Source organism: Ictalurus punctatus, chromosome 21, assembly GCF_001660625.3.
Source record: "Ictalurus punctatus breed USDA103 chromosome 21, Coco_2.0, whole genome shotgun sequence".
NCBI classification, from domain to species: Eukaryota; Metazoa; Chordata; class Actinopteri; order Siluriformes; family Ictaluridae; genus Ictalurus; species Ictalurus punctatus.
Genome location: NC_030436.2, coordinates 21115475 through 21125474, shown reverse-complemented (window position 1 = coordinate 21125474; position 10000 = coordinate 21115475). Strand labels below are relative to the sequence as shown.

Genomic DNA, 10000 nt, shown 5'->3' with positions numbered 1-10000 from the left:
GACCTGGACATACAGAGGACACGCCCCCTCGTGCACTCAGTGGCAGTGCCACTCTCGTGTCCAGCCCCAAGTATGGCAGTGACGATGAGTGCTCCAGTGGTACCTCCGGGTCTGGGGCTGGGAGCAATTCTGGAGTAGGTGGGGCCATCTGCATGGGCAGCCCACGAATGGATGGACACCATCATCATCATCATCATCACCATCATCACACGTCTGCATCATGGGATGCTCTGCTGGAGGGACTACAGGAGATCAAAGCCAGTCAAGTGCAGATGGAGGACGCAATGGAGGACATGAAGACACAACTACAGAGTGACTACTCCTACATGACCCAGTGCCTGCAGGAGGAGAGATACAGGTGTGTGGAGGGTACAGGTGTGTATGTGGGGTACAGGTGTGCATACAGGTGTGTATACAGGTGTGTATGTGGGGGTTAGGTGTGTATACAGATGTGTATATGATGGACAGGGGTGTATACAGGTGTGTATGTGGGGTACAGTTGTGCTTACAGGTGTGTATGTGGGGGACAGGTGTGTATACAGATGTGTATATGAGGGACAGGTGTGTATACTGGTGTTTATGTGAGGTATAGGTGTGTATATAGGTGTGTATGTGGGGTGCAGGTGTGTATACAGATGTGTATACAGGTGTGTATGTGTAGTACAGGTCAGTATACAGTTGTTGTTGGGGGTTTCAGATATGTACAGATTCAAGGGGATACAGGTATATACAGGTATGTGTCTGTCTGGAGTATGAGTTATTGAGCTACAGATGTGCATACAGGTGTGTAACTGAGGTACATGTGTGTAGTGATGTATATTGGAGATTGCCTGAGCTCAGGTGTGTGTGTGTGCGTGTGTGTGTGTGTGTGTGTGTGTGTGTGTGTGTGTGTGTGTGTTTACCTGAGCAGGTACGAGCGTTTGGAGGAGCAGCTAAACGACCTGAGTGAACTCCATCAAAACGAACTGAGCAACCTGAAACAGGAGCTGGCCAGCATGGAGGAGAAGGTGGCCTACCAGTCATATGAGAGAGCTCGAGACATACAGGTACACACACACACACACACACACACACACACACACACACACACACACACACACAGTAACTAGATGTTCGAGGGTCTCAGTTCATTGGTCCGTTTTTATTTCTTCACTACAGGAAAATGAATACATTATTGTTATACATTAGATTATGTAATGAATAATATCGTTATTATGAACGTTTAAAGTGCCCGAGCGTGCGCTGAGGATCATCACATAGTATTTAATATTCTATACGAGTAAAGTATATGGCCAAAAATATGTGGACACCTGTCCATTGAACATCCCATTATAGTGCAGTTGTGTATGTTAATAAAAGTTGTTAATAATTATGAGATTGTTGTCAAAATGTCATTAGACGGAATGATAGCACAGAAGCTCTAGTGTGTTTATCATCTATAAATCCAGATTTATGCTCCTCCCCCTGCACCTGATAAACCAGCGCTGTATGGCCTTCATTTGCATATTGGTATCTTATTGGCGCTCATATTTGATTAGCCATGTTTACATCTTGACATGTGTGTGTGTGTGTGTGTGTGTGTGTGTGTTCAGGAGGCAGTGGAGTCATGTCTGACACGTGTCAGTAAGCTGGAGTTGCAGCAGCAGCAGCAGCAGGTGGTGCAGTTGGAGGGTGTGGAGAACGCTAACGCTCGCGCTCTGCTCGGGAAGCTCATTAGCGTGCTGCTAGCTCTCATGGCCGTGCTGCTCGTCTTTGTCTCCACGGTGGCCAACTTCATCACCCCGCTCATGAAGACCCGCACCCGCATCGCCTCCTCTGTCGCCTTCACCCTCTTCCTCATCACGCTCTGGAAGCACTGGGACTGGCTCGAACTCTGCTTCCTGTCTGCCTGAGTCACATGACCTCAGAGCCCCGCCCCCTGCTGCAGCGTCTGTGAAGAACTGATGAAGCTCCTCACATGAACACTGCTTCTACCACACAGTAAGTGGGACACGTCCCATTTACACCAGATCTGCTGTGTTTGGTCCATATCTGGAGTTCAGCACTAAAACACTCCGATTTAACGCCTCAGATTTACATTCCGTATTTTTCGGACTATAAGACGTGTTTTCTTGCCTGCTATCATTTTAGATTTAACCGAATATTAGGTTGCATATTTATTTGTGTATTTACGGTAGGTGTGATGTTCCAGCAGTTCAAGGATGGTTAAAGGTTCGGGTTCACTACTTATACTAAAAACCTTCAGTAGCAGAAATGAGCATTATTGTAGCCGGTGGTCGAACCATACTGGACCTCCTGGGGTCCCATAGCATCGTGCACACTGGACACAGATCTAATCTCCACAGCAGAGTGAACAGGATTGACCTGATCTGAATTATTAACTCATTTGAGCTTTACGTTTAACTTTAAATTGTGTTCAGTTGGTCAAATCTGCAGTAAGGTGGCTAGCGTCTTTCGGCATGCTAGTTCTACTTTAACACAATGCAGCGCTGCATAGATATGAATACCAAGATATCGCGTTTGCTATTGATCGCTGTTTAGAAGAGCGAGATCTGCCATATTGGCACTCTACACTATGAACACACAATTAGAACTGCAGCGTCTATTATGTCATTGAATAATTAACTGTGAGAAGAATCCAGTGTTTTATTTGGACTTTGGACTGCAATGAATAAAGTTTGTTGTACAAAATAAGCATTTCCAAGACTGTTATCAGCAGTAGTGTTTAGTAATGACGCGATATTATCAGACTTTGTCAAGTTGAATCTAAGCCTTACGTGTCTAGTAACAGCCTTGTGTCTAAGTGCATGATGTCAACAGCTATAAAGTCTATACTACTCGTGCACATGTTCCAGTAACGATCGTGATCAACAACAGGTCAATGACTCTATACCGCTCCAACATGGCAGCATTGCAGCATGCAGCATAGGACAATGCATCACAGCCAGCCAATGCAGTATCCAGGTATTTGCAGTCATGTGAAAAAATAAGTACACCCCTTGGAAATTGTTTGTTTTTAAAAAAATATATATATATATATATTTGGACAAGCAAACATCTGATCCTCTTTGAAACGGTGTCTCTTAATAAAGTTGACATACTCTATCAAATGACATAAAATTTTAGTAATTTTCCCAATTTAAATGAACAAAAAACAGATCAGTCACATGGAAAAAGTAAGTACACACCTACATTTATCACACTTTTCAAATCCATAAAATTAGAACCTGCTTAGGGTGCAGGTGGAACCGGACTTATTTATACCTCTCATATCTAGTGTCTGGCGTTCTCTTTGTTATTGAGGTGTGTGGAGTCATCATGCCAACAGCTAAAGAGTTCTGTAAGGTTAATAATTTCATTACAAGATCTGCTAGTAAGTCGTGAGGTCATCTGTCAAAAAGTTGAACCAAAAGTGGACCTTTCACTTGATGATCCTAAGCACACGAGCAAATCCGCAGAGGAACGTCTCAGAAAGAAGAAATGGAGGGTTACGGAACGGCCGAGTCAAAGCCTGGATTTGAATCCCATTGAGATGTTGTGGGCGGATGTGAAACGTGCAGAACATGCAAGAAAACCCTCAAACATCTTACAGCTGAAAGAATATTACATGGAAGAGTGTTCAGAAATTCCAGCAGGCCTGGTGGACAAGTATACAAAATGCCTACAAGAAGTTATTTCTGCTAAAGGGGGCAATACTAGCTTCTGAGGCCAAGGGTGTACTTACTTTTTTTCACAGAAGAATCACACATCTATTGACATTTCTGTTGAATAAATTATTTAAAAAGCTCATTTTTCTTGTGGGTTTGTTCAACTACATCAACTTTATTAATAGGCGCCGTTTCAAAGAGGATCAAATGTTCACTCGTCCAAATATGTCAAAAAAGCCATCAATTTCCATGGCGTGTATTTATTATGACTGTTTATCCATGCAGTGCTGAGCTACAGCAACACTAACACTAGGGGGCGCTGAAACACAGTTTAGACCGAGTACCACCATGATGTAAAATAAATGAATGCAACTTATAGTCCAGGAAATACGGCAGGTGTGTTAGAGACCATACAGTACCTGAGACAAATTAGCTTTACACTCTTTCATCTGACCTTCTGAAAGAGAAGAAAGGATGATGAACACACAGAAAGGGCGTCTATATATTTTTTCACCTTTCAACAGGATTGAATGTTGTTGCATGAGAGGAGACATGTCAGGATTTTGTGCTATCTGTGTGTGAAGTGGCGAGGACAGATTTAAGGTTAAACACTTGACGTTTTCTGCATTTTGTCTCTTTGTGTTCTGATAAAGTCTCGGCTTTCATACTGTGTCGATATTGTGGTGACATACAGACACTAAATATGGCCATGAAGCACCTAAACAGAATGCAGTGTTAGCTGTAGAGGCTAGCGGGCCACGCAATGTGTCGATCATTAACCCTGCACTTTAGCGCTACCTCTCTAGCAGCAGCTAAACGACTACAAAATGTGTTAACAAGCAAACTAGTGCTAAGGAAATTATTGTATTCTGTAGTTAAACCCAGTAGCCATGTTTGCTAGCAAGATATCCACTTAACCAGCTGGCAGGACATCACACTAGCATAAATTAACCACTTCTAATCATTCCATATGTTTGAATAAAAATGGCACCGTATTGTTTTTTTGTTGTGTTGTTGACTTGTGTTGCAATGTTTAAGCAAAACTTGTTTAATTGCGTTAGCAGTTGATTCTAAGTGTAATTTGCCAACACATCTGAGGTAAATGTTGATGTTCCGGATAGTTCTGTGTCGTTCAACTCTCACTGTGTCTTTATATTTTTCTCTTTTGTCTCAAACACTTGCTTTCTAGCAAAATTGTTAGCCTCGGTTTTTAGCTAGCTTTTGCTTGAGGACTGCATTTTCTAGTAGCCTAGTAACAGTTTTGATCACACCACTACATTACATGCAATATCTTGGCTAATATTTAGAGTACAGATAATAATGTAATATTGGAATCAGCAGAAAGCCGAGACTTTTGACTCCACAGCGATGGCAGTCATGTGTTTTCCTGAATGTTTACGTTTTCATTCACGTTTACATCCACCACAATGATGATGCTGCCACCGAGTTCGTCCCGCATCACGTCAACTGTTTTATAAAGTTTATATTTGTGTCCATCGATTACAAAAGAGCCAAACCATATTGTATTTGTCTTTCGCTTTACTGAGAGCACTGCTAAAGGAACGGCCCGGGAGAACTCTCGGTTCCTCAGAGCTCTGATCAATAACACTGTCCATCATGGCTGTTTTCTAACCGCAGTATTGTACAGTCACACTTCACCATCAGCATGTTCACTCACTTTTCATATTTATACCCTGTTTGCAGAATTCCACCCAATACTGCACAGTATTATCTTAATAAACACCTTTACAAACCTGTGTGATAAGGTGTTTTTCTTTTAGCACCATGTTTATATTACACAACTGACTTTATCTCCCAACCAGCTTGGGTGCATTTTTACCCCAAACCTAGCAAACCTCTCCACACTGAATATGTTGTATATGTTAATAAACATATTCAGTTAATAAATATGTCTATTTATTAATGTGTGGTCTGTATGAGTGCTGTGACTCCTAGCAAAATTCCACATGTAAGTTCACTTCCCTACGAGAGACAGCAACATCTTGGACCATCTTGATAAACACCAACATTCCAGAAGGCTATAAATCCTCACACCTAGGACTCTCTGACCACACGTCTGTATTTCTGACTCCAGATTACAGACCACTAGTCTGCAAAGCAAAAACGTCTGTAAAGACTGTACAGGTACAGAGTGGTCGCTCTTCACACAGGAAGCAGGATTAGAAGCGTACACCGCTTCAGTGCACAGAAACAGTGAGTGTTAAAGTGTTCCTCAACCAGAATCCATGGCTGAACAGTCAAGTACAGAGTCTTCTGAAGGCACGAGACGCTGCTTTTTAAATCTGGTGATGCACAGCCTACAGAGACGCCAGAGGAAAGCTAAAACAGGGAATAAAGGAGGCCAGGTGTGAATACAAGCCGTGCATTGAGGAGCACTTCAAAATACAACAAATCCCTCTGCACGTAAAGAGCGCTTACAGCGCTTACAGACTGCAAAAACACCAACACCAACATTCCAACACGGACACTTCTTTCCCTGATGTGCTGAACCAGTTCTTTAACATGCAACAGGCGAAGCTTCCACCCATGCTACGCCACCTGAGAACATACAACCACCAGGTGAGGTCCACCCTGCGCAAAAGTCATATCACCAAAGCAGCTGGAAGATGTAGTTACCAACATATTTCACCTCTCATTGCAGCAAGCTATTGCCCCCACCCACCTCAAATCCAGCACCATCGTCCCTGTGCCCAAGAAGTCAGCAGTGCAATGCTGGAATGACTACTGGCCAGTTTTCCAATAACCATGAAGGGATTTGAGATACTGGCTTAGGGTTGAGGTTAGGGTTAGGGTTAGGGTTGGGGTTAGGATTGCGGTTAGGGTTGGGGTTGGATAACGCCTTACAACAATGTAATTCAGAATGAAGTAAATCAGTAAATCAGTGCAATGACACTTGAATCTGCACAGTTACATTACTGTTTAAAACTGCTCTAGGATTTTTGGCAAACGAAATGTCGTTTTACATGTTACAATAACAATGGAGCTGCCGCTTCTTCTTCTTCTTCTTCTTCTTCTTCTTCTTTTTCTCACCTGTAATGGCGGTTTCTGGCCACTGGATGGCAGCGTATCGAAGTGAATCTGGTTGTAATTAAATTAATTACAGCTCATGATATTTTATCACGTTTTAAAATAAATGTAAGTTGTTTTGTTTTGTTTTGTTGACTGATTGATTGACAAATGAGATTGTTCAGTATTTAAATATGAATAAGAGATATGATAAAGTTAAATTGCTGGATTGTGTTTTTTCCCCCCAAAACGTAGATTAATGCTGCTTATATTAATTTAAAGTTCTATGATGTAATCAGGATATTGAGGACATTATTATGATGAATATTAATATTTTAATGTTTTAGATATTTTAGATATTATATACACCAGTGCATCATTTCACAACGGCACCTGGATTGGGTTCTACTTCATTAATGTCTAATTAGAAACTTTTAGAAAACAAGAAGACATAAGAAGAACAGTCTGAAAGGGTAGGACGGTTAAAATGTATGACTCTATTACGAATGTCACATATAGATGAGACACCTGACACACCTGTCTCCCGGCAGTGTGACTCTGTTAAACCTCTGGATTTTATGACATCATCCTGTTACAGGAGCAGAAGGGAAACTGACGGTTAGACACCCTGACACACTCTTTATAACACTCACCGTGTCAGTGTTGTTGTCTCACTGAGTGTGTTCATGAGCTCGTATTAGTGTTCGATTGACTGATGATGTATTTACAGTGTTGTGTGTGTGTGTGTGTTGTGTGTGTTGTAATCTAGAACATTCTCTCACACGTCAGATTAAAGTCAGGGATTAAGGTTTGTGTAGGTCATAGTGTTTCCCAACCCCAGGGTTTGTAAATGTCAGGTTACATTTCAGTAACACACTGTATAAAACTAAATTCTTTACAACACTTCGTATTCTGATGATGTATCGTAGCCTCGGAAGTAAAGCGAGTCATGTGATGAGTTCTTAGCTCATGAGAGTTAAACGTAAACAACAGTATTATAGAAAGCTAATTCATTCATGTTTTCAGCTTTACAATCCTACAAGATCTCTTAAAATGGACGGCCAAAAGTATGTGCTTCTTCCCCAAAACTGTTTCCACAAACTCTGAAGCACACAGGTGTGTAGGGGTCTGTACACTGTAGTTTTACAGTTTCCCTGAGAACTAAGAGGCCCAGACCTGCTCCAGCATGACACACAGGAAGTGCGAGCTCCATGACGACATGGTGTGTGAAGGTTGGAGGAAGGTGGAACAACTCGTGTGTCCTGCACAGAGCCCTGACTTTTGCCATCATGTCATTGATGCTATGATGAAATATGAATTTTCCCATAATGTCTGACTATGGAAATATATTTTGAAGGATGAAGAGTGCAGATTAGTTAGTAAGAAAGATGAAATGATTTTGAGGATGGCACCGAAATCTAAACTCTTTAACGTTGGGACTTAACGACACACTGCCCCACATCTACCCCACTGCAAGGAGGTTAATGTTCTACATGACAGTTTATTCAGTTATAAAGTAATGCTAGATTACAAATGTTCAGTCACATTTTCTCAGTCAGGAGAACACAACCTGTTTCCTGATTAGCCATCTTGCTAGTCTATGTTAGCAGCCTTAGGGCTGTGTGTGTGTGTGTGTGTGTGTTTGGATTTAGAAACTCAGTAACCACTCAGGAGAGTGTTGTAATAACTTTAATCGCTATCAGGCCAAACCCAGATCAATAAAGTTGATAACTGGTGCTCCACAATACAGAACAAAATGTCATGAGGTCAGAGGTCACTGTAAAACCCCTGCAGTCCTACACACACACACACACACACACACACACAGTCTCTCTCTCTCTCTCACACACACACACACAAGAAAGACATTCATGGTCATCAGATTGTTCTGGTCAGTAATTGACTAAAGTAAACAATCCCCCCCTCACCCCAAAGACCACCCCCCTCCCCTTCACCCTAATCCCATTTAGAGTCTCAGGTGCCCCTCCCCTCAGATTCCCAGGTGCAGGTAGCCCCGCCCCCCAGCACACACAGTTCACTACACACGTTAGAAACCACAGTAGAAAAGAAGAACTGTATCACAAAGCTGAGCAATTCCTGATTGGAGTGTGTGAGAAGTTTGATGATGGAATCTTCCAGACGGACGTCTCAGTGCTGCACAGTGCAGGGGGAGCTCGAGCATCTCTCCATCTGCACTCGTCCCTCTCTCCGTCTCTCCCTCCATTCGCCCTGAGCTCCTCCCTCTGGCAGTGTGGGGCGTGTCGATGTGTTCCTGAAGCTCCAGTGTGAGGACGCTAGTCCTGAATGCCCTGGATGAGTACACACTCTGTGTGTGTGTGTGTGTGTGTGTGTGTGTGAACAGTTTTAGTGTGTAGAAAATCTCTGAGATCTAAAACGAACTTGAGGTCAGAGCTGATGCTTAACTTTCCGACAAACGTGGAGCCGAACCGCTGCATCAGCAGAAGTGGTCGTGTCCCAAACAGACGCCATTCCTCAGCCCTGCTTACATCAATTAGCTACTCTAACCTGCTGTTGCCATGGCATCAAAGGATCATACAAACAAACTAAGACTAACTCAGACAGCTGAAGCACTCGTTATAAGATTTATATACATAAACCGGTTGTGTAATAAACACTCCAATGGCTTTTAGGTCTGTCTCTTTTTTTTGCTGGTGTGTTCCGTCACTAACTTACAGCTACGTCACAGTCCTGCTTAAACCAGATGAATGCTGGGAGTGTATGACATCACTAGTATCACAAGTAACGCCCAGGGAATACATGTCCGTTTGCAAATTATTAATAATGGGAGGAAAAGTTGACGCACGTCCTTCTGTGAACACCCGGAACCGGCTGCTCGTGGAATGGTTCTAGATCCGGCTCCACGTCGGTGGAAAAGTGCTGCGAGTGATGAACCTCGTCTTTGTTGTAAAATACCTCAGTGGAAAAATAGAACTGAGCCTGAGCCGCGTGACGGCTAATCAGACCTGACCTAAACACGTGTGCTGACTAGAACAGGCATGTGTCTGTCTCTCTCACTCTCTCACTCTCTCACACACACACACACACACACACACACACACACACACACACACACACACACACACACACACACACACACACAGGTTGGATTGTTCGTTCAGTAATACACACAGGTGTGTATTTGTTGAGTCTCTTTAAGATGATCGTTGTGTGTAGAACAGGATGTACGCCTGAGTGCTACAGACCTCCTCCACGCTACACACGTTCATCTCCGAGTCGTTACAGTGGACCCAGAAGCCTATGCGCACACACACACACACACACACACACACACACACACACACACA

General features: G+C 42.9%; 2 protein-coding genes across 3 annotated transcripts in view; one reads left to right on the top strand and one right to left on the bottom strand.

The window, feature by feature from the left end:
• The window catches only part of tmcc2 (transmembrane and coiled-coil domain family 2), a 7470-nt gene extending 2066 nt beyond the window's left edge, over positions 1-5404 (top strand). Inside the window, exons 3-5 of the mRNA XM_053673933.1 lie at positions 1-358; positions 911-1046; positions 1593-5404. The exon at positions 1-358 is cut by the window's left edge and continues 196 nt beyond it. Coding sequence (XP_053529908.1) covers positions 1-358; positions 911-1046; positions 1593-1892 — 794 coding nt within the window. The 3' untranslated portion in view covers positions 1893-5404. The remainder of the gene's footprint in view (positions 359-910; positions 1047-1592) is intronic.
• A 2946-nt stretch (positions 5405-8350) lies between these two features.
• The window catches only part of usp49 (ubiquitin specific peptidase 49), a 7388-nt gene continuing 5738 nt past the window's right edge, over positions 8351-10000 (bottom strand). For both annotated transcript variants that reach the window (XM_053674013.1, XM_053674014.1), the window contains exon 8: positions 8351-9951. In XM_053674013.1, coding sequence (XP_053529988.1) covers positions 9848-9951 — 104 coding nt within the window. In that variant the 3' untranslated portion in view covers positions 8351-9847. The remainder of the gene's footprint in view (positions 9952-10000) is intronic.